This window comes from Theobroma cacao, chromosome 10 (assembly GCF_053813885.1).
Source record: "Theobroma cacao isolate CCN51 chromosome 10, ASM5381388v1, whole genome shotgun sequence".
Taxonomy (NCBI): domain Eukaryota; kingdom Viridiplantae; phylum Streptophyta; class Magnoliopsida; order Malvales; family Malvaceae; genus Theobroma; species Theobroma cacao.
The window spans coordinates 3,592,490-3,616,849 of NC_142648.1; the positions used below are offsets into that span (position 1 = coordinate 3,592,490).

Sequence of the window (24,360 nt, forward strand, 5' to 3'; positions counted from 1 at the left end):
TATAAACAGTGGCCACTTATTCCACAAAACATTGGCATATTAATCCTTATGTAATATTAGTCTATGTTACTTGGATTCAGAGGTGAGTATTGGATATGTATGTGTCTGGTACAGGTCCAGGCAATTTTTTCTAAGTTTTTCCTTATATATGGAGGGTCGGACCTCCATATTCATGTCCATAGATTATGTGCGAGACATGGATACTTCACAAAAAACGAAGAGTCAGAACCTTGTAAAAGGTTGCATCAGAGGTATAGCAAGTTTTTGGGATCATGATTAGGAACAGGTTCAACTATCACAGGCTGGCACTGCAAAACTCAATGTTTACAAGGTGTTTTTCTTATTTTTTGCTGGCAGCATAGCACATCCTACTCATAAACTGTCATAGACCAATCTTTTAGTATTTATTTAGCCCAATATAATAGCAGAAGGCTCAAAACACTATAAGATTCATTGTCTGCTGATGACTACTTAACAAATTTATAAAACAGAATGGGTTGGTTCAGATGATGACCAAATATTGTCTCTTTCTGAAGTGTTCACACTGTTGGGGACTTTGATTGAAGATTTATCCTTGTCGTTTTGTTTTCCCCATCTATTTTCTCATCCAGACAATAAGAATCCATGCACTAATATAGAATCTTCAAAGTTGGTAAGCAAAGACCAAAAGTATTGTTATAATAATAGTAGAGAAAACTATACTGAAATTCTGTACAAGGTTAGTTTGAACAGACAGTCTTTCTTTGAGACTCCGGCATCATTATCTCATGAACTGAAGGTACTTTCTTTCTGACACCATTACCCCACTCAATCCTAGCTGCTTAGCTGTAGAGATTTAGAATGACCCAACACTAAAACCAAATAGAACCCGGACTGATATATTTCCAGCCCACAACCAAAAGTTGTTTGAATTTGATAATATATACTGCCTTAAGCAATGTGCAGAGATACAAAAAGGGGAAAAATTCCAAGGTTTTTTTTCTATGTAAGTGGGGTTGGGTGGGGGGTTTAGTATAATCTAAACTTCCATTAACTGCCAAAAGGTGAGCCCCCAAACCCTACATATCTACTAAATCAGGGCTGAAATTAGCATACAAGGGACTAGATTTTCTTTCATCTCATCCCTTCAATATCTCATTCTTTGTGCTTGTTGATTGCTTTGGTTTTTCATTCCCATCACTATTTGAGGCAATTTCACATTGATTTTCCTTGAAACATTCCAAAACCATTGTTGAAAAGAGTGAGATTTGCACCTTGCTCCACTTCATCAACATTGACTGAATAGTCTCATTGAACCTTTCCAAGTTTCTATTCGTCATTGACTCACCTCCATTCTAGCTATAAGACAATACTCTCCTGAAGTATAATCTTTCCATTCATTATCTCAATCCCAATGTTCATCTGATTCTGGTTTTTGCTTGTTAATCGCGTCACATATACTACCAAGCTTGTCATCCTCCTAGAATCATCAAGTAGTTAAAATATTATATTCAGATTAGTAGAATAACCATCTATTGTAGTCATGGTTTCTTTCTCTTCTTTAACCAAAAAAAAAAAAAAAAAGAGAAAAGAAACAAGTATATATTCCTTATTGATTTGATACAAGAGTTGGTTCATATCTACCACTAATCAACGTCTGTGGCCCATTCTAAATCTTCTTACTACCAGCCTCCGGCCTCCAACAATAACATATTAATTTGTCCATTTAATGACCAGAAAAATGGAGGAAAAGGTTTATCTTTGCCTTTAACGTCACGCTAGGCAGCACAAACATACAAAGAAGAATAAGAAAAAGGGGAGAAAAAATTAATGGACTCATCAGAATCCAACAACAGTATTTTATCTTTCAGTTTCGGCAGCTTTCGGAAAACATTCACCAGTAACAGATATGATTGTTCATTGTATGATTTAAATGAGCATAGCTATAGAACACATGAAAAGAAAGAAACAGTTGGATTCTGCAACATTGCATCCTCGTAAAATGTTGTCATCTTCTGCAAAACTGGGAAAAGAAGCCAAGTTAAAGAAATAGTGTAGATTTCACTGAGAAAAGAACTGGAAGACCAGCAACCAAACCATGATTTACAAAATATCAATATCCACCATAGCCATGAAATCCTATAACATACATAGAAACAATAATTTACTAAGTTAACTAAATCCATTGTCAATCTCCTTCCACCTATACCCCAACTAAGAAACACTGAACTCTGAGGCTAAACAACTAAGCTTATCTGCTTGGGTAATACGAGAGAGGGAAGGAAGAATGCAAGAAAAGCTTCATTTAGTTGTTACAGAAATCAAGAAATAAAGATATTGGATGACTTTATCATCTTGGTCAGGCACCTGAATGCCCCTCTGATGGGTTGGTGCTAGGAGGGGGTGTTGTTGAGGCTGAGTTTCCACTTCCATCACCTTCTTTTCCCTGTGAAACAACTAATTACTTTCTCTGCCAGCTGTCTAAACATCTTAACCTTAATCTGACCCCTCTTTGGAGGGATCCTTACTTCTGGCTTCCTTTCTGGGGTCTTTTTATGTTCCATGGTTTTGAAACTGTCTTGGAAAGCTAAAGAATTGCTGTTTAGAAGTACAGAAGAAAGCAGAGGAAAAATCTGCTTTGCTTCTTACAGAAAGAGAAACTAATGGAAGAGTTTGACAGTTAACTATAAAATATAAGAAGAGAAGATTTAGGAGAAGGGACTGGTAACAAACATATATATAGTGCAATGAAAGAACAAGCCGTAGTGGTCAGAAGGTTTTACATATGCAGTCATAGTGTGAACGGGGCTGTTTGAATACTAAATAAACATCAAAAGCACCTGTCAAGACAGCTATCCTAATTTAAAGATGTAGTGATTTAGTAATATGTGAGTATCATTATGTGGATAATTTTTCTCATATTTTATGGTCTGACTGGGGCCAAAAGGCTTAGTCAAAAAGTTACCAGAAATTGATCTTTCACCTTGGTGAACTGGTACAGGAACTGGGATCTGACCTTCTTAAGATATGTCATGCCAGGTATTAATCTAATGTCTATACTTAAAGTCCATTGATTCATTATCAATACCGAGTCCAAAAATCTGAAACTGTATAGTCCAAATTGTGACTAGCTTATGATATTTCTCCCTATTCCATCTTCTATCTTCCCCTTATCATGCCCTGCCTACAAAGCGTAATTTTGATTGCCATTCAGCAAATTGTATTTTTTTTTTTAAGGCTGTTGTTCTTTCTTCTTTCGGAACCATTTGTGTCCTAATCAGTTGCCAAGAGAATATAAGTGGAAAAACTGGACATTTGTTCAGGAAATGAGGAAAAAATGCAGATTTTGAAGTTCATTGTCGATTGAAAAGAACAGCCCAAAGGGAGTCAAAGTCTGCTATTTCCTTGGAATTAACAGGTTCATGCATATCTGAAAAGGGTCTTTTTCCATGCCAAAAGTATTACTTAACCCCCCCTTTTTTTTTCAGTCCTCACAACGACAATTGCTCCAGTCTGCCAGTGACTCATAAAAATGGAAATGTGAAAGCTTGAGAAATATGAGACCCCAAATACGCCAGCATGACAACCCTTGACTGCTGCCTGTGATAGGCACATGGAAAAATATGGAAAATTTAGTTAAAAGGGATAAAACAATTTAAAGTCTTAGTTCAGATGTTAATAGATAGTAAACTAATGTAAAAGAAATAGACCCTAATTACTAGGGTTGAACCTCAAAGATCTAAAGTAAATTTCTCCTACCATATCTAGCCAGGGATAACTACAATTCCAGTTGTCACAATTATTGTTGGCCACTAGAGCCGTGTGGAAACTATATGCTTAGTATCTCTGTGAAATTTTATCCCAAAAAACATAAACCTGTTGGTGCTTGAAAAATAACACTAAGGGTAACTGCAAGAGGAATTTTTGCTGCATTTATTTACATTTATAGGATGGTTTCTTTGACAAAGACACCTCCTTGGTAACCTTCAGAATTTGAGTAAACAAATGGGATTTTCCTTTCGTTTAAAAGCTGGAAGGAATCTTGTTTCTATATGTTAAAGGGCAAGAGCTAAATGTTATGATTGAGACTCATCAGTTAACAAATTCAATGTGAGACAGAGGTCAAAACCCAGTTTTCTTTTTTTTTTTTTTTTAATGAGAAAGGCATCTGCAATGATGTAATTAATAGAATAAAAGCTCAAAATTACATGTGAATCAATAGTACAGAATATGGTTTAATAGAAAAAGGTAGTTCTTTGCTTTCTTTTTGGCTAAGTAATCTTCACCTTTATAAGCCTTTGTACTAATGATTACCATTTCTTTCCTTTTTTTTTACCTAAGAGTGAGGTATCTTTGACTATTTTTTGTCTGCTTTCTGCACTTTTTTAGTCATTAGTCAAGAATAGAAAAGTGGAGAGTCCAGGCTTGCCTCAAAAACAACATGGGAATGCAAAGAGATTGAAATATTGATTTGGCATTGGAAATTTCAACATTTTTGAAAGGTCAGGTCAAATCCCAAATGCAAGGTGGTGATGAAAAGTCTACTTTTTCTAGAAGGCCAACTGTGTAGATGTGAATGACTGAATGTATTATGCATTTGCAGCAAAATGTCAGATAAATTTTTTCTGCATGTGATAGGAGGGTGACCATTAACTTGACTGTAAATGGTAAAAAATTGCTCCATTCTGACATGGAGATGGAGGTTACATGTTCAAGTAGCTGAAACAGCATCAAACAAAGTAGGGATAGGCTAACTCTGTCAAATTAAGTAAAGTCTCTTCTGATACTATTTTGTCACCGATCATTAATTTTTTTAAAAAATCAACGTAATATGGATTAAGATATCCAACGCCATATTTATAAGTTTTTCAAAATTCTCTTAATTATTTGATATAAGATTGAAATATCTTACCTATTTCTTTTGAAATATTTGACATAACATTCAACATCAATTAATTAGTCTTTTGACTGAATCTTTTCTTGAACATGTACCTGCAAACATTGCTCTTGGAAATTAAACTTCAATCAATGCTTTCGATTTATTTCCAAGCATTTTGATATTCTATTTCTTGTACATTACAAAGGTAAGGTATGAACAAGATTACAAAACTCAAAGCACAATTTCATATACATAATAATAATAATAATCCCCAACCAATTTCTCTAATCTTGATACATCATCATAATCATGTCCACCCTTTACACACCATTGATAAAACCCCACCACCAATTTCATCAATACAATCATCATCCACACATCCATGATGAATTTGTTAAAGCAATCATCTTTGACCCATCAAATTTAATCTAATTTTTTAAACTTATCATGTAAATATTTATTAATTCACACTTAAATTCGTCAAGAACACAAAGTAAGCAAACATAAATCATCGATATTTTATTTTTTTTGATGTGACATAATTTCACATAAAAAATAATTATAAAAATAATCATATTATATATATATATATATATATATTAAATTTTAGACATGATGACAATAATGACATCATTCTTGGTTCCACTCCTGAATGAGACGTGTATAGTATGACTCTTGAGGCTTTTATGGCGATCGCTTTCTCTGCAAGCTTGTTGACCGGACCATAGATTCGGGTATAAGAACACTGGGATCGGACCTTGACCTATAGAGAGGCATACCTGCGGTGGATTCTCCGACGTGGGGCATTTCGCTGCCCATAACCATCAAGGTTGGTTGCTTATCTTCGGCATTTGCAAACCCTTGGCACAATATGAGGGTCGCTAGGAACATAGCCATGAAGCCTCCAGGGGTTTTCTTAATAGAAGAAGCCGCAGCCATCTCTGAGCCTAAGGATTTTGGACATACAAATGGAATTGAAAGGTGGAATTGGGAAGCAGATAAGTAAGGGGAAAAGATCTTTGGTTTTATACCAATTATTGCCAATTTTTTTGGGTATATTGCTTTCTATTTTTAGTATATAAATTTTTAGTACATACAGCTGTTTTAACTTTCTATTGTTGGATATGGTTGGAAATTTTTATTTTCCTTTTAAGGCTAGGCCGATTTGGATTTCTAAATTAACGGACTATTTTTAATAACGATGTTAAGGGGTAGTTTGGGTACCTTACAATCGAATATTTTGTATTATCTGACCTATTTAAGTAAGATTAAATTATTTTATAATTAAGTTTCATTAATGATTTTAGAATATGTAACTAATTATTATAAATAATGATTTTTAATATTAAATTTTTATTATATATATTATATTATTTATTTATAACTTTTTTATAATTAATATAATACTTAATAAAATTCATTACATTAATTGTTGTAAATATGATTTTAAACTGTAATTTGTTTTTTATGAATCAATTTTAATTTATTAATTTTATTGCCATTAATAATACACGTAAAAAATGATTTTTAACAGATATGAGTATTGACCGGGTAGTATTTAAGCTATCCAAGTACAAATTAGATAACAATTCAAAAAAATTAATCAGTTCTATATATAGTTAGAATATTTTATTAAATAATAAAATTCGAATTAAGATATCTAAAAAATAATAATAGCCTATTTGTTAATATCCCTAATTTTTTATTTTTGAATGATATCGTCAAGTTTTTATGAATTTTACTTTTATTTTATAATATGTATCCTTGTCTTCAAATTATTATTTTTTTTCATAAAGTTGTCTTCAAATTATTTTACTCTAATTTTTATTAAATATATATATCATAAAAAAATTACCTATTAACAAGAAAGAAAACCCAAAATAATGTGATATTGGACATTAAGCCCATATTTACAAATACTGAATGGCTCACGAAAGCCCAATTTGTTTCTTTGACTCAGTATTTAAAGTTACATGGACCGAGCTCTAACGGGTTTGGGTCGAATCTCATGCAGGCCCAAGATTTACCATACGTATTGATTTTTAATATTGTAAAAATAATTGATTAAATATATTTTTAAATAAAAAGATTCCATTCTATATCATAAACTTTTTTTTTTTCAGTTTCAAGGTATCTTTATATGTTAATTTTTTATTTTTACTTATTTATTATTACATATATTAAGTTTGTTATTATATATATATTAGAATATGACAAGTGCGTTTTATATGGATCAAATATAAACACTTATGTATGTAACGCACGTAAAGTTCATACTTCTACAATTTAAGTGAACAATTTCAAACTCTTTTTGAAAATGCTATTCAATGTTTTTAAACGCCCTCTAAAATCGAGAAAGTCCATTTAAAACTTTTTTTTAAATATGTTATATATGTATATATATATTATAAAACCATATTTAAAGTTGATTATACAATATAACCTTTAAGTAACATATACATAATATTTCAATAATTTAGGTTACTATGATTATATAGATATTTAAGGATGATATATTTAAAAAATTATCTAAAATTTTGGTAACTTGTATATAATATTTCAATAGTTTTAGATTATGAAAAATATATAAAATATCATAAAAGAAATTTTAAATGCTAAAGAAGTATAAAAACTTTTAATAATTTATACGGAAATCTAATTTTTTTTGTTCATGTGTTTCGATCGTATCTTGTAAATATAAAAAATTAATAGTTATATACGTAAATACGACTATGATACGATTAATTAAATGTGTCAGAATTCTAATACAAATACATATATGTTTATTAATCATAAACATAATATATGATAATATAATCACAAAACATTTTTCACTCGCTAACTTAATGACACGTTAATATTATATGGGTATAAAATGATAAATATTATTTTGATTAATAGTAGTTAATGAACTGTTGGTTATAAAAGTTTATTTGGTTCAAAATAAATAAAAGTTTGATTGACTTTAAAATAAAAATAAGAATTTTTTTGATTTTTTTTGTAAAATAATTGACAAATTTTTTTAAAAATTATGCTTTTTAAGAAAGAATTTACGTGATTGAGATATGTTTATTTAATAATTTATATTAATTTATTAGTATTTAATTATTATTATCTAATGAAAAATGGCAACCTTATGAATAGTAAAAAAAATTTAAAAGAGAAATACTACTTAATTGTACTAAAAAAAAAGAAATCTTCAAATCGGACGTGCCAAAACGCATCATCTCAATCTATAAAATTCTCAAAATCCTCAAAATTCTTCCGTTTCAAAACGGGTTCAAGTTCGACCCGCGATCCGATTCCGAGCCACCCTGAAAGCTTCAGTTTTCTTCCTTCGCCAATTCAGTTCTTCAAAAAGTTCGCGTTCGTTTCAGAAATTTCTCTCGAGGGCTCAGGCTCCCTTTATTCGTCTATTTCTCTTCACTCTATTATTCTTACTATTTCTTCCGCAAATTCTCAGGTGAAAACCCTAACTCGCTCTCTCTCTCTCTCTCTATCTCTAAGATCCGTAACCTCCCATTTACAGACTTTATTGTTGTTTTTTAATCTTCCGATTGAATTTTTTTTAACATGTTTATGATTTAATGATTAGAGGAAAGTATAATTCTCTGATTTTTGATGATTATTATTATTCTTACGAAATGTTTTCAATTGTTATAGTGAAGTTGTAAGTGAGATGATTTGGAACAGTTAAGCTAGATTATGATTATGCAAATCTCTTTTCTTTTCATGGATTTAAGGTAAGTGTTAAAAGGAGAAATGAGATTGTTAGAATTCTAATTATGAAGTATTTTTCCACATTTGTTCCATGATTTTAAGGTGTGTATTTTGAAAGGTTAAAATATGGTTTTCTTTGTCTTTGTGCTTCGAATATCACTCTGATGTACATGCTGCAGGTTATGAGGTATAATTGGTGAAGCGGATTTTAGGGCTGAACTTTTGAGTATCATAGTTTAAAAAGTAATTGAAAAAAAAATTGTTCCAAGAAAAATTACTGTATTACAGGGTTGACTACGATATCTTGTGCAACTTAGCGTAGGGGTTTAAAATGCTGGAAGGGGGAGTGATATATGATACAGAGAGAGTTATTTATATAGGTACTACCTTGAGGTGCTTGGTCTGGAAAAGCTAGAAGATCATATTTAGTTACTAATAGCTCGTTTTTGTTTTAATGCAAATTTCGCAGTTATTGATTCTTTAACTATATTTAGAAAGCTGGTAGAAGGTTCCATTTAGCTCCAATTCTTCATTTTTTTAATGGTAATTTCTTGGTAATTGATCTGTTAGTTATAGTTATATAGGGATTATTGTGGTGAAATATAATAATGATTCATTTTTTTAATGCTAATCTCTTGATGATTGATTTGTTAGTTATAGTTAATAGGATAATTGTTACAACAAATAGATGAGATGGATCACCATGAGGATGAATGTCGTGCTGGAGGTGAACACCATGGCAAACAAGATGATGAGGTAACACTAATGGGCCTGTTGAATTGTACATGTATGCTTGAAAATTTACTATTTGATCATTTTTCTTGTTCTTGGAGGGTTTTTCACAATATAGAAATTTGAAGTTGCTTTGACATTACACACTTTTATATGATTTATTTCAATTGTAGGAAGCTGTTGCTCGTCTTGAGGAAATGAAGAAATCAATCGAGGGAAAAATGGCTCTTCGTCAAAGCAATTTGAATCCTGAGAGGCCTGGTTAGTAAATTTTACTACATTTAAGGTCCATTTGTTTTCACATAAACTATTTTCTGGAAAACGTTTTCAAGACTTATGCTTGTTTGGAAGACGGAAAATTTATTCTAGATATAAAATATTTTACAGGTCAACAGAAAAAATACTTTTATACTACCTAGTAGTATAGGTTTGATGAATAATTAATATTTAACTTAAAATATTAAAAAAATTAAAAATATTAATATTTAACTTAAAATTTTTTTACCTTAAAGTATTAATATTTAAATTATTCAATACTATTAAAATTAAAAGAAATTTTTTTTAATGAAATCAATCAATTCATTTAATTCTTTTATTTGTAAATTGAATAAATTTTACTAAACTTATAACAAAAAATATTTTAATGACCATCATTCGATGAATATACATTTATAAATATAGGTTTTAGATGCTTTACCCAATTGACGAATATTGATATTTTTATAGTGTAATGGTAAAAAAATGATGAGATGGAAAATTTTTTGAAAATTAGAGCTTACTTTCTTTACAATATGTGGTTAATTGCTTAGGAAAATATCATTATTGATTTTTCCCCTTTTCATTTCCTTTCTTAATTTTAATGTGAAAACCAAATGGCACAATTGTTTTGTAACCTATCCCTATTTATCATTTTAACACCCAAATAATTCCGCCAGTGATAGTGGAAAATATTTTCCACAGGATGATCCAAACAATAGACAATCTTTTTGATAGTTTATTCTAAAAACAGAAAACATTAAATTTTCCTGTAAAATATTTTACACACAAAAAATTTTACTCTAGCAAGTTATTTTTCGGTTGTCAAACGGACCCTTAAAGTTTCTTAAATGCCCATTGCAATTGAAACGGTTAAAATTGTTTACCCGACTGGTTTATCATCTATTATAGTAATTTTAGCCTGTCCTTAAATGGAAATTGCTTAGAGTTAACCAGTAATTCATCCTTCATCCTTAATGGCATTTTCTATAGATTGAAAACTGAAAAAGAAAGAACTATAGCTTATAGTACTATTGGTTACAAATAGGTCAGTGCTGAGATAAGGCTCCTTTAAGTGGCTTTGTAAACTTATTATTAGGAATTGTGCTGAAATATTGGGATATGCAAGTTAGAATAGCTCATGTTTAGAAGCTCGTAGTCAACTCTTAAGTCATGTTTATCATTATATGTTCAGAATTTACCACTTTTATCAATGAGATTTTTGGTTATGTGCAATTCTATGTTCCCTTCCACTCGAATCGACTCGGACTTTCTCTTTGGTGCCCTGGGCCTATATTGTAAATAACGACAGTCTAAAACATTCTTCCTTAAGGTTTTCTTAGTATAGTGGTAACTCCACAGTACTAGATAGCTTTTTAAAGTGCTGGCCCTTCCAAGTTTTGCCCATAATAATTTGTCTTTTTAATTTATGTTACTTTGTAGTGATTATAATTTTTGTACTGGTTGTCACCTACAGTGTCCCTTCTTCTTACTGTATTGTTGTGAAAGCACTCAAAGTAATTTTTTTTGACCAATTCAAAATTTCTATTTAATGATATTGATACTTAACCATTGCTTGTAACGTTCTGTTATGTCCATATGATGTTCTATTTCAGTAATATGTGACGCAATTCTTTTGGAATTTAAGAAGTTCATCCAAGAAAAACATGTATCAACACTAGATGGCCCCTGAACAAAGTGCTCTTTTATTGTTTTTGAAGATGTTTTGGGTTGCTTCCACGATGATGACTTAGGTACTTGATAGACAATTGCTAGAAAATTTCGTCATAAGTAATTTTTTGGGCTCATAGAATATCTAAAACTGGAATTTAATATTTGAGAGGGTAGAAATTGGGAGGATGAAAAAAAGAGGTCTAAAAGTTTTATACTTGGCAGATATAAAAGCCTGAAGATAGGAATGATGCATTTCTTTTTAGTTTCTTTCAATATTTTAAATTGGGTAATGAGGTAGAAGAAAATGTGAGAAAAGATGAGAATTGTGTGGCTTTGCAGACTTATTTCTCATTTCTTTAATTAGGGGAAAATTTCCTTTACCAACCATAAGTGACAGAGCAAGCAAATTTTCCATTCCTTCTTCCTTTTGTGCTTATTATTATCATGGGTGGTGGAATTTCATGTGCCTATTAGTCTAATTTTTGTCTTTCCTAATTTAACTTCCAAAATTATCTTTGTAGATTAACTTCAATATAGTCTAGGTTGTGGACATTTATTATGGTATTTTGAATAACTGTCACATAGACATTAATATGTTTTTATTCTTGGTTTTAGACTCTGGGTTCCTCAGAACATTGGATTCCAGCATCAGGCGCAATACAGCTGTTATTAAAAAATTAAAGCAGATAAATGAAGAGCAGAAGGAAGGATTGATGGAGGAGCTACGAAGTGTTAATTTAAGCAAATTTGTTAGTGAAGCTGTGACTGCTATATGTGATGCCAAGCTTAAAAGTTCAGATATACAAGCTGCAGTTCAGGTAGTGTTTATGAATGAGTTTGATCTAGAAATTGTTTGGTTTTATATTGAGATTATATGGCCATACATATTGTTATCTCAGTTAATTCGCTGTGAGTACAGAGAGTCATTCAAAATCTATGTTATTTCCTATTCAGACATGCAAAGTTGGTAGTTGTATGTTTGATTGAAATTTGAATGCGAACTTTCGTGTATTCTCTTCAGCTGAAAATGGTTCATGGTTTCATGAGCCAAACTTCAAAGACTTGAATGAATCATAGCTGTTTAAGCGAGGTAATTTAAGCAGCCAGTATTAGGTAATTTTGATTTAAATAAGAAACTAAAAGAATTTGGTAGTCTTTGTGTCCAAATGGGTTGTAGTAGCTTGTATGAGTCATTGGTTACCTCCTGCAACAGCTTTCAACCTTTTGCTAGCAGATTTGATTTTTTCATGAGGATTCAATGTTTTATAAATTGTTTATTGCATACATTTTAAATATCCATAGAGTGTCCTAGTCTGGTCCTTACTATTTTCATCATCAACTTCTTTGTAGTTCACCTTCTACTTTCATGCATGTATGGATAATAAGCTGCTCCAGGTTGTGGTAACTATGATGCAATTTCTGGTTTGTAATGTCCAAATCTTACTAGTTTCTTGTCATATAGAGTTATTATCTTCATAGCCCACTGTTGGTAAAGTCACTTGCTTAAAAGTTTGTAAAATATGTTGATGAATAGAGTTAACATTTACATTCCTTGTATTATGAAGGATATGCATATCTGTGATGTCTGTATCTGCATGCATGTTTGTAATTGTCCAAATTTTTGCTGGTTTCTTTGTATACAGTCTGCGTCTTCATATGCCATGCCACTATTTATGAAGTTGGCTGAAAGTTCATAAATGTGTTAATGGGTGTAGTTCACATCTATTCGTTGTAATAAGAAGGATAGTTATGTGTGACGTCTGTATCAGTATGTATGCACTCTACATATGTTTTGCTGGCTAGCTTCTGTCGTTCTTGAGAAATTTATGAGAGCTTAAAAGTATTTATTTGTGGTAATTGTATGTCCTCTACCTCCCATATGATACTTACTGTTTCTATCTGTCAAAGATCTGCTCTTTGCTTAATCAAAGGTACAAAGATTTCTCACCAAGTCTGATACAAGGGCTCCTGAAAGTCTTCTTTCCGGGAAAATCTGGGGATGATTTGGATGCAGACAGGAACTTGAAGGCAATGAAGAAGCGTAGTACTTTGAAACTTCTTCTGGAACTTTACTTTGTTGGAGTTATAGAAGACAATGGAATCTTTATCAATATCATTAAGGATCTTACTAGCACAGAGCACTTGAAGGACCGAGATGCTACTCAGACAAATTTAACTCTTCTTGCTAGTTTTGCTCGACAAGGGCGAGTGTTTCTAGGGCTTCCAATTTCTGGACAAGAAATTCTAGAAGAGGTACATCTTTTTTTGTTCATTAAGATGGCCTGATACTTCCAAATCTAGGATTGTTTCTATGAAGCTATTTTGGCTTTGCATTTTGACTTCTAGATTATTTGTATCTTTGATATTGATAGTGGAGTTTATCGTTTGTTATTGGCATCAGAAAATGGTAGGAATAGGTTGATTATATTTAGATGGATTAATTGCCAACCTGATTGCCAGTTTATGTCCCATTTATTTGTCTAAACTAGCACCCGTAACTATTAATCCAGATCTGATCTGATCCTACCTTCCTAACTGATTGAATATTTTCTGCTGTTGAGAATGTGGTCAATTCTTATAATGTTTCAACTAAGATTTAGGTTAAGTAGCCAAAAAACCTATTAAAACAACCATTATTAAAAAGGAATATATACATATATATTATAATTATTAGATGTATTGTCTACAGAAATGCAAAAAAGATGAAAAAAAAAAAACCGGATCACAGTGGCTCTGTTGGAAGCTTGCAACAATGTCAAAACGGGTATGCCAAGAAGTTGACTAGTTTACCATTACCTTTTTAGCCCCACTAGAAGCCAACATGCTGAGACCTGACTCAGTGATCCAACTGGACTTGATGACTCAGTTGTGGTGAGTCAGCCATGCTTGGCAAAGAGGCCTCTGTGACTTTAAGGAGCATATGATGATGTTATTTTGGTGGTGGGGATTGAGCCTCTGTTGGTTCTCTTTGGACGTGGCATTGGGGCTAAACTCCTAAGTGGGAGAACGGAGGATCTAAAGTTATGACGGACTGAAGCGGGTTTTTGGGAGTCATATATGTAGTTACCACACCTTCCCCTCTTAAACATGTTTATATCTGGGGTCAGTGAATTTTAACCCATTTGTAACCAGAGAGGTTAAATTAATTACACTAACACCCGGTGTATAGGGTGGCTACATGGATATGGTTACCAATTCTCACCCCTATTTGTTTGGTATTATTAGATAATTCTATCATGCTTTAGTGGCTGTACTTTTGTAATGTAAACATTTTATTCTTTGTGTGAACAATTGTTATGCCAGCTAGACCTTAGTTTATAGCTTCTTTGCTGGCAATTTGCTGCAGTTCTTTAAAGGCCTCAATATCACAGCAGATCAGAAGAAAACTTTTAGGAAGGCCTTCCATGCATATTATGATGCTGTCACTGAACTTCTTCAGTCTGAGCATGCGGTAAGCTTTTGCAATTGAAAATATTATCTTTTAAGGCAATAAATATTAAGGTCCTTATTTGAACTTTTCTTTAGCCACATCTTTTGTTCCACAAATAATTAGTTGAAATAATTGGTTTCTTTCATTATCTTTTTTTTTTCCCTGCCCTAATTGATGGTTTTTTTCCTTTTATTACTATTAAAATTCTTTTATAGACACTTCGCCAGATGGAGCATGAGAATGCCAAGATTCTAAATGCTAAAGGAGAGCTCAATGAAGAAAATGCGTCTTCATATGAAAAGCTGCGAAAATCCTATGATCATTTGTACCGCAATGTCTCGTCGTAAGTTGCTTTATGTGTCATTTCGTGGTTGTTTATTCTGGTGGCAATGTCTCATTGTAAGTGGTATTTATGGTATTGTATTACTTATTTTATATATTAATTATAGATGTTTAGATCATGCCTGAACCAGGAATAATTATGCTGTATTAGCAAGTTTATAATCATTGAGTAATTATGGAGTTGCATTCCAATATCTTTACTCTTTGTCTCTGGATGAACAGATATTGTCTATAAACCAAACATCTGCCACGTAACTATCAATCAGCATAAATGAAACAGAATATAAGTTGCCATATTTATACCATAAATATTCAGTTTCTCCATATAGAAAATTGTTGAAGACCAAGGCTCCGTTAAATAACTACCAATCGGCATAAGTGGAAAAGATTATACTTTTCTACATTTCATAACTTAAATATTTAGATGCTAATAGTTGTTTTGTGCACTACATATGAATTAAGGTTTGTATTTTAAAATGTTTGTCAAGAAAGATGTAGCATATGGGAATAGTTATTTCAGGAGATTACTTAATCTTCGGATGCTCAGTCGAGAAGTTTGAGATTACTTATGCTAAGAATAACTTTTGTTTGGGAAGTATAAAAGCTGGAACTATTGATGACAGCTGTCAGAATAGGTTTGTTGGTATTGCTATCTTCAATATCGATTTCTAGAGTTTTGAGCCCCATGTATTAAACCAAGATGATTTCTTGTAAAAGCAAAATAAAATTATTGCTGCTGAATTCGGAGTGATAGCTCTGATTGCTGAATTTGGAAATCTGTACTAAATGACCTCAGATTAATGATTATAATATGGAGTGTGTTGGTGGCAAAGCATAAAAAGTAATGGATTTTTCTATGATTTCTTTGCTTTATAAATGCTTTGTCAGATATTTGGATTTGTGTGTATCCCAAGATAGCTCTTCCATTACAGAGTCTAGGAAGTAAATCCTTTGTGAGCTTCCACCTGGTACTATTCATACTTTTTTCCATCGCATGAGCAATTCTATCAAGAATTGTGGCAGAAATGCGGGGTTTGAGCTTGATCTGGTGGTCTCTTTTGTGGATTTTTGGATTTAATGACCTGTGGGAACTTTAGACCTCAGTTTCTTTAACAATTTAGTGTCTCTTGGGTCTTGCCAAAGTCAGTGGCTAAGATGCCAAACCGTAGTTGAACTGTCAGATTCATACTACTGCTTCGACCTTGCTTTTCAGAATTGTCATAATTTTCCCCATTTAAATGTGCTTATTCTCAAATCTCAAGCATGCCTCTTGCATCTAGAGCAACTTTATTATGAGCTTATATTTCTTACAAAAGAAAACCAATCATAAATGACTTATTTTCTTTTAACCAAAAACAAATCAATTCAAATATTTTTTAAATCCTTATACTGCAGTTTAGCAGAAGCACTTGATATGCAGTCTCCAGTGATGCCAGAGGACAGTCACACAACTAGGGTTACTACTGGAGAGGATGCTTCATCTCCTGCCACTGGAAAAGAGTCTTCCACCCTTGAAGCTATATGGGATGATGACGACACTAGAGCGTTCTATGAATGCTTACCAGATCTCAGGTATGTTGTGGCCATTATGCAGTTAGTTAAGAAGATATATTCTTAACCAATAGAGTCTTTGTTGATGGTCTTTTCGGAAGTAAAAGATGTCTTTGCTTGCTGTTAAGAGCATTGCATACATGTTATTCTCAGAGCATTTGTCCCAGCAGTATTATTGGGAGAAGCCGAGCCCAAAGGGATCGAGCAAACGTCAAAGGCACAAGAGCAACCAACTGTAAGTACATCAAGATTTTGAATGTTATTATAGGCTTTGTCATCTGTGGTTAAATACTGCCAATAAAGTATTATCCTTTCTGTGTAACATATCTAAGTCTTGGTTGAGCATTGGTTGTTGATGTGCTGTCATTTCATATTTAATGCTCATCCCTGCTCCGCCAATCATCACCATGATCCATATCTTTGCAGTTGGAAATTATCAAAATGCTCCTGATGCTAAAAACTAAAGAAATCTGATAGTTTGTTAGAAAAAAAGAAGAAGAAATTTGACAGAAACAAGGCATTTTGATGTTATGAAACCCAAGGATAGACTGAACCATTTCTTGATTTCTTAACTGCAGTACACTTGTTTTCTTTTTTCTCCCTTTTTGTGGCAGGGTGGGGGCTCGGGAGGGGTGAGTCAGTTTCTAGATTTCTTGATTGTTGAAATCTTCTTGAGCCTCTCGTGGCAGATATGATTTAAGTTTTCTGAATAGGCTATCTTTATTTAATGGTTATCATTAAATGATACTTTGGTTTTCTTTTTCAAGGATTCCTCTACTGAAGCAGATCAAAGTACTGCAGTTGCCCAAGATGCTGTGGAGGCTTCTGCAGACTCTGGCAATTTGCAAGAAGGGAAAAGTATAGAGAAAGGAAAGGACAAAGAAGAAAAGGACAAAGAAAGGAATAAAGATCCAGACAAGGAGAAAGGGAAAGAAAAAGACTCCGATAAAAAAGGAGAGAATGAAAAGGAGAAGCTCAAAGGTCTTGAAGGAACGAATCTGGATGCTCTACTGCAAAGACTCCCAGGTTGTGTGAGCCGTGACCTCATTGATCAACTTACGGTAATTATACCTCCCTTTTTATTGCTACTGTTTTATGCCGCTTTTGATGGGCTTGTATGCAACTCTAGAAGAGTATTGAATTGTTCATTATAATTTCAGGTGGAGTTCTGTTATTTGAATTCAAAATCAAATCGAAAAAGGCTTGTGAGAGCATTGTTTAATGTCCCAAGGACATCTTTGGAATTGCTGCCATACTACTCCCGCATGGTTGCAACATTGTCAACTTGTATGAAGGATGTTCCCTCTATGCTCTTGCAGATGTTGGAGGAAGAGTTCAACTTCTTAATTAATAAAAAGGTCAGCTGCCCCACCGGTGTCCTTCTTATCTTTGTAATATTTTTCTTTTTGTACGTTCATTCCTTCTGTTTGTAACTTATATTCCAAAATTGAAATTTACTGCAGGATCAAATGAACATTGAAACAAAGATCAGGAATATAAGGTTTATTGGAGAACTTTGCAAGTTCAGGATTGCACCAGCTGGCCTTGTTTTCAGTTGTCTGAAGGTATGTGCCAAGCAGCTAACTGATAAATGTTGGTTTCTATTTCAGTGCTTGTTCCTATGATGATATTACCATCTTATCTTATGGGAGTTTATAGACTTTTTGAAGCAAAGAGAAATTAGGAGCAAAAGTCTTATTGCCCTCATGTTCATTAGTCTTATAACCTGTCAAAGCAAGCATACTTGAAAACATATAGTTTGTTTCAGATGCTTGCTTATTCTATTTTTCTTTTGTACCAGACATGTTTAGATGATTTCACTCATCATAACATTGATGTCGCTTGCAATCTTCTTGAGACATGTGGTCGTTTTCTATATCGTTCTCCTGAAACTACCATAAGAATGGCTAACATGTTGGAGATCTTGATGCGCTTGAAAAATGTAAAAAATTTGGATCCTCGACACAGCACACTTGTAGAAAATGCTTACTACCTGTGCAAGCCACCTGAAAGATCTGCACGAGTCTCTAAAGTCCGTCCACCATTGCACCAGGTATGATTTACTTTTCACGTCTTAATTTTCCACGTGTTTTGATGTTAAACCTCCTACTGAGTTCTGTCTGATTCTTTTGCAGTATATTAGAAAATTGCTATTTACAGATCTTGATAAGTCTTCCATTGAGCATGTGCTGAGGCAACTTCGTAAATTACCATGGAGTGAATGTGAATCATACCTCTTAAAGTGCTTCATGAAGGTTTACAAAGGGAAATATGGTCAGATTCACTTGATTGCTTCTCTCACTGCTGGTTTGAGTCGCTACCATGATGAATTTGCTGTTGCTGTTGTTGATGAGGTTTGCCTTCTGAATTTAAAACTTAATCTTGTTGAGTTGATATTTCATTTTCCTGTATCCCACGCTATCTTGATTTTTGAAGGACCTACTACTGTATATCATTTGTTTTTATTTGTCTGTGTATATCCTTAGGATTCACAATTTACACTTATTCAGTGTTCAAATGGTGAGAAATTCTAGTCTGGAACATATGGTTCTCTGACATAGGTTCTCCGTAACATATTAAAATTCCCTTTGACATAGACTTTTTGTGACTACTGAAACAATATGGGGGTGATTTGAAAAAACAGAAAATTTACCAATTAGGTTCTTTGTTTTGAGCTCAATATATCATTTTACTTTTAGAGTTTTGTTTCATAATCGATCTGCCTTGGTTTTGAGGTGAATCTAGGGAGAAGTTAAGGTCAACACGATGTGATGGTCTTAGGGAGGTTTCCTTGGATTATGCTTAAGAGTGTCTATTATTTTGCTTTGTTGGGATGGCAGCCTTCAAGAAAACAGTTTGCTCATGACCTGGACTGTTATGATTGTTTTCCTTCCAATAATTGTAGGTAGGTAGGAAAAACATGCTTGGAGAATGCTGCCTTTGAGAAGGTTTTCTATTCTAGGGTTCCACAAGGCCTTCTCAAAATTATTTTTTTTTACCAGACTTGCTGTTGATGACTCAAATGTGTTCGTATAACTATGTTGGAAATATGAGGATATTCTAAAAATACATAGCTTGTAACATCTGAACCTGCTACTTCCATTAAGTTTACTTTCTTAGTTTCTGAGATGTTCGTGCTCGTTTTGTTCTGATATCATCTTTCCCATGGATAATTATGGCAATTTTTTTCCAAGCATAATCTTCTTAGGGATAAGAGTGGAAGAAATCATACCTATATTTTTTTTAATTTATGGTTTCAGTTTCGGTAATTATATTCTCTACTTTCAGGTTTTGGAGGAGATTAGGCTTGGTCTGGAATTGAATGATTATGGGATGCAGCAGAGACGCATTGCTCATATGCGTTTTCTAGGGGAGCTATACAACTATGAGCATGTTGATTCTTCTGTCATCTTTGAGACACTCTATTTGATTCTTGTTTCTGGCCATGATACAGCAGAGGTATTGAGTTATCCTGTTTATTGTTATAAGTTTCAATTATTATATGGCAGGCTTGCAAGGGTCAGCATTGGTGCTTTTAGGCACTCAGGCTCTCTCTCTCTCTCTCTCTCTCTCTCTCTCTACTGTAATTTCTGAAAATTTACCAGTTTTGCTCCTTGAACTTCTTTATAAATGCATTCAAAGAGTGGAGTTTATGTTGTAGAATAGATCTGCCGATGCTGCCCTCATGAGGGCTTTTAGTGGGCTAGGATTAAGGATTTTAGGTCAAAGGCTGTTGTGTGGAAGGTTAGGTTTTTGGAATTAGTCAGGTTTGATTCAAATCTCAAAAGAGGGCTGGAATTGAAGAAAAACTTTATTGGGATTTCTGGTTAGAAGAAAAACTAGGTTAAATCAAAGCTTAAATGCTGTGTCACGGGCCTGGGCCCAAACCCAAAAGGCTAGTGTATTAAGTGAGATGACCATCCCCTCTATTTAAGCCCAAGATCACTCTAGAACACAGCCGACCTGGGACTTAGCACACTCCCTTGCCACGTGACACTGCATATGCTGTGAAAAATGACTTCAAGAATATTGTAACAAGAGAGAGAGAGAGGAGGAGAAAGAGAATAGTGCAAAATATCTTCTAAACACCCAAATCACAATCTAGTAAGAAGTAAATAACCAACTTGATGTCCAAAAAAATAAGCTTAACTCTTGGCGACTACTAGAATAATTTAAACTTCACGAGTAACATACACTTAATTTTATGATACAGAAGTTGCAGATATTATGATTTTACCTTTGAAGAGATACAGAATATTCTTAGAAAATTCGAAATTCCTAGTATTGAAGTTTCTAGTAATAATTAAGGTCTTTTCAATGGATGCATTGATTAATGGCGAGGACATAAGACTGTCTATAAGATTTTAAATGATTCTATTGTTATTATGTGTGAGATTTAGCAATGAATGTAGTTCAATTCATTTTTAAACAGTAATAAGATTTGATTTTCTGTGTTGTTAGCAAGATGTCCTCGATCCACCTGAGGATTGTTTTCGAATCAGGATGGTTATTACTCTTCTTCAGACATGTGGGCACTACTTTGACCGAGGTTCTTCCAAGAGAAAACTTGATAGATTCTTGATACACTTCCAGAGATATATTCTTAGCAAAGGTGCCTTACCACTGGATATTGAATTTGACTTGCAGGTAACGGAAAATGCACTAGTGATTATACATTTTGAATTTGTGATTTGGAGCTAATAGTGGAAAGGAAAATGCTCACTCTTTTTATGTTGTGGTCCATGCCTGAAGAAATCATTTGGGATAGTATAGCATAGATACCATGTTTTATGGGGCTTTATATAAGTGATAATTTAGCATTTCTTATCAGTCCTTTGATCTTGCAAGCTTGATGATGTTTCATGGTTGACTGTTATCTATGGAATGTTTTAGCAACATGCCAAGCTATATTTAGCGTTAGTGCAGAATAATCAAAAGTCTGTATGATCTTCACTTGATTGGTTGTAATGAAACTTAACTTATGCTAGCAAAGATAACAAAGGCTTCATTTATAAATTAGTTCTGAGTTTATGTCATTTTGCATATGCTGTTCTAAGAATGTCTGTGTAAATGTGATAAGCTGACAAGTTGAAGAATACGCAGGACTTATTTGCAGAATTACGTCCCAATATGACCCGGTATTCATCCATGGAAGAAGTTAATGCTGCTTTAGTAGAACTTGAGGAACACGAACGCACTGCTTCAACTGACAAAACAAGTAGTGAGAAGCACTCTGATACTGAAAAGCCTTCTAGCAGGACAACTGCCCATTCCATCTCAGGTGATCGACCAAGCATTTTTAATGGTTCTGAGGAAAATGGTGGAGTGCATGAGGAAACCGGTGACAGTGATAGTGAATCAGGGAGTGGCACCATTGAGCCAGAGGGTCATGATGAAGATTATTTAGATGAAGAGAATCATGATGATGGATGTGATACTGATGAGGAGGATGAGGATGATGGTGGGCCTGCTTCTGACGAGGATGATGAAGTTCATGTCAGGCAGAAGGTAGCAGAGTTGGATCCTCAAGAAGTAGCCAATTTTGACCAGGAACTCAGGGCTGTAGTGCAGGCAAGCTTTTGTTTGTTTTTAATTATTGCTGTTGCATCCCATTGTATCTTAGTTGTCTTTTCTATTTTAATATTATTTTACTTGAGAATATACATGTCAAAGTATCTGCTATGCTAAGTTCTGGTTAATTGTTTTCAATTTTCTTTCCCTAATGTGGTTTGGCGGCTTCAAAATGAATTAGGAAGAAAGTAGTTGGCCATCCATGTTAATTCGATTTTAAATGCAGGAGAGTATGGAGCAGCGCAAGCTGGAGCTTCGTGGCCGACCTACACTAAATATGATGATACCAATGAATGTGTTCGAGGGTTCTACCAAAGATCATCATGGAAGGGTAGTTGGAGGGGAAAGTGGTGATGAAGCATTGGATGAAGAGGCTGGAGGAAGCAGAGAGGTTCAGGTGAAAGTTCTTGTGAAGCGAGGGAACAAACAACAGACGAAGCAAATGTATATTCCTCGTGATTGTACTCTTGTCCAGAGCACAAAACAGAAAGAAGCAGCCGAGTTTGAAGAGAAACAAGATATCAAGAGGCTGGTCTTGGAGTATAATGACAGGGTAGAGGAGGAGAATAATGGACTCGGAACGCAGACATTGAATTGGCCAAGTGGGAATAGCAGAGTTTACGGCCGTGGAAACTCTTGGGAAGGATCCAGCGGGAGGAGTGGTGGACCACGTCATCGGCATCATAGCCATTCAGGAAGCGGAGCTTTTTACGGCAGAAAAAAGTGAGTTCTGCAATAGGAAATTGAAAATTTTGATGCGTGGCCTTGATCATATTCAAGCACATGTTGCCTACAACAGAGAAAAGATTGAGAGCAACATTGGCATGAGCTCTCGTTGAACAGCCAGATGGGTGAATGATCTTTTCCGGGTCCAATATGAAATGGAATTGTGGTTGTACTTTCGCCATGAGACACCAATCAATCGTGCCGTTCAGCAAGACGACTACTGTTTTATCAATTTCGTCATACAGGCAAGGAACATATATATATATCTGACCTGATTTGCTAGTAGAAGGGTATAGAAGTATTAATTAGGAGTGTTCAAGGGATTGCTATGCGTGTGATTTTGGGACGATGAACTGCTCTGATGGAGTCCTGTGATTATAGTGATTCCCTGTATTTAGTGTTGTATAACTGTTAAAAAAAGGAAGAAATGGTGTGATTCGACATCGTTTTATACCCCCAAAGCTAACGTTCAAAATACTTTTTTGTTGAATATAGAAAATATCAGTGGCACTTTTATGGTCGGTCGGATAGTTCCTGAGTTTGTACTTTCACTTCTTAACACTTCTTGTCTATATACCTTGACAGTGAAGGATATGATTTGTGACAGAAGAGCAGAAGATTGACCAAATTTCTGTTTACAAGCCCTCTGCTTAATTATAATTGTGCCCTAATTTATAATCTTATATAAGAAAGGGAAAAAACACAGAGTTGGGGGTATATAATTATTTATAGCCAATTTAAATTACACGACTATATATGTAATAATTCAATAAAATATATCTATATATATTTGATTTGTCATTAAAAATAATGTAAGAAATTGGGCCATTAAAACCCAGCAAAGGTAAAAGGACTATCCTGCAAAACTCAAAAATTCATTCTTTTGGGTTTTAGTTTGGTTGCAATTTCAATTGCATATTCCAGTTTGTGTGTTCAAAACCTAACCAGTCTCATGGGTGTACGATGATGAGTTCAAATGGGAATTTGATATGTGAGTACTTTAACAAAGACAGCACAATAAATAAAAAAAAATGTAAAAATGATAATTCAATTTCATACCAAGTAAGTAAAGAGTTTTTAAAAAGTTTTTAACCCTAAATACTGCACACCTTGTTAGGTTAATTTTTTAAAGAGAGAATAATGATTCTGTAACAGGATCACTATCCTCGTCTTGTCATTCGTTATTATAAAAGGTGGCCACGTTGATGGCGAAGAAGACTAAGAATGATGCCAAATCGATGTTTAAATCAATAATAATTTGAAATTATTAAAATATTTTAGTAACTTTAAAAAGAAGACAAGTCCCTTCTTGCAATACTTTTTCAAATTAAAAATACCCACATTAAGCTAACATTGAAAATCCTTGCAAATTGGAGGCTTCATTTCCTCCACATAGGGAATAAAGAAAAATAAAAAATAAAAAAATAATTTCTTGACAAGAAAAGGCAAGAAACAAACTATGGTGTATGGGAATTTGGTTCTCCATTTTCCCCTTATGAGC

At 33.6% G+C, this 24,360-nt stretch overlaps 1 protein-coding gene across 4 annotated transcripts; it reads left to right on the forward strand.

The window, feature by feature from the left end:
• The first annotated feature begins 8,120 nt into the window (after window positions 1-8,120).
• LOC18586320 (regulator of nonsense transcripts UPF2) lies at window positions 8,121-23,468 on the forward strand. 4 transcript variants are annotated; one of them, XM_088802442.1, is made up of 19 exons: window positions 8,121-8,321; window positions 8,522-8,601; window positions 9,233-9,334; window positions 9,484-9,571; window positions 11,855-12,057; window positions 13,148-13,492; window positions 14,586-14,690; window positions 14,885-15,012; window positions 16,407-16,583; window positions 16,716-16,797; window positions 17,330-17,623; window positions 17,723-17,920; window positions 18,026-18,127; window positions 18,364-18,615; window positions 18,698-18,916; window positions 19,851-20,021; window positions 21,024-21,209; window positions 21,666-22,133; window positions 22,360-23,468. In XM_088802442.1, exons 3-19 carry the CDS (start codon window positions 9,272-9,274, stop codon window positions 22,858-22,860), a joined length of 3,582 nt encoding a protein of 1,193 aa, XP_088658568.1. In that variant the 5' UTR covers window positions 8,121-8,321; window positions 8,522-8,601; window positions 9,233-9,271; the 3' UTR covers window positions 22,861-23,468. The 4 variants fall into 4 exon arrangements, with proteins under 4 accessions (XP_088658568.1, XP_007009694.3, XP_007009695.3 ...); XM_007009632.3 differs by lacking the exon at window positions 8,522-8,601; XM_007009633.3 differs by lacking the exon at window positions 8,522-8,601 and having other exon boundaries at window positions 9,239-9,334.
• The last annotated feature ends 892 nt before the right edge of the window (window positions 23,469-24,360 follow it).

Bases quoted from the DNA above. Each gene is read 5' to 3' on its own strand.
- LOC18586320 (XM_088802442.1), top strand. From the start codon at position 9,272: ATGGATCACCATGAGGATGAATGTCGTGCTGGAGGTGAACACCATGGC. The intron at 13,493-14,585 runs GTACATCTTTTT...AATTTGCTGCAG, and splicing joins GACAAGAAATTCTAGAAGAG to TTCTTTAAAGGCCTCAATAT. The intron at 14,691-14,884 runs GTAAGCTTTTGC...ATTCTTTTATAG, and splicing joins TTCTTCAGTCTGAGCATGCG to ACACTTCGCCAGATGGAGCA.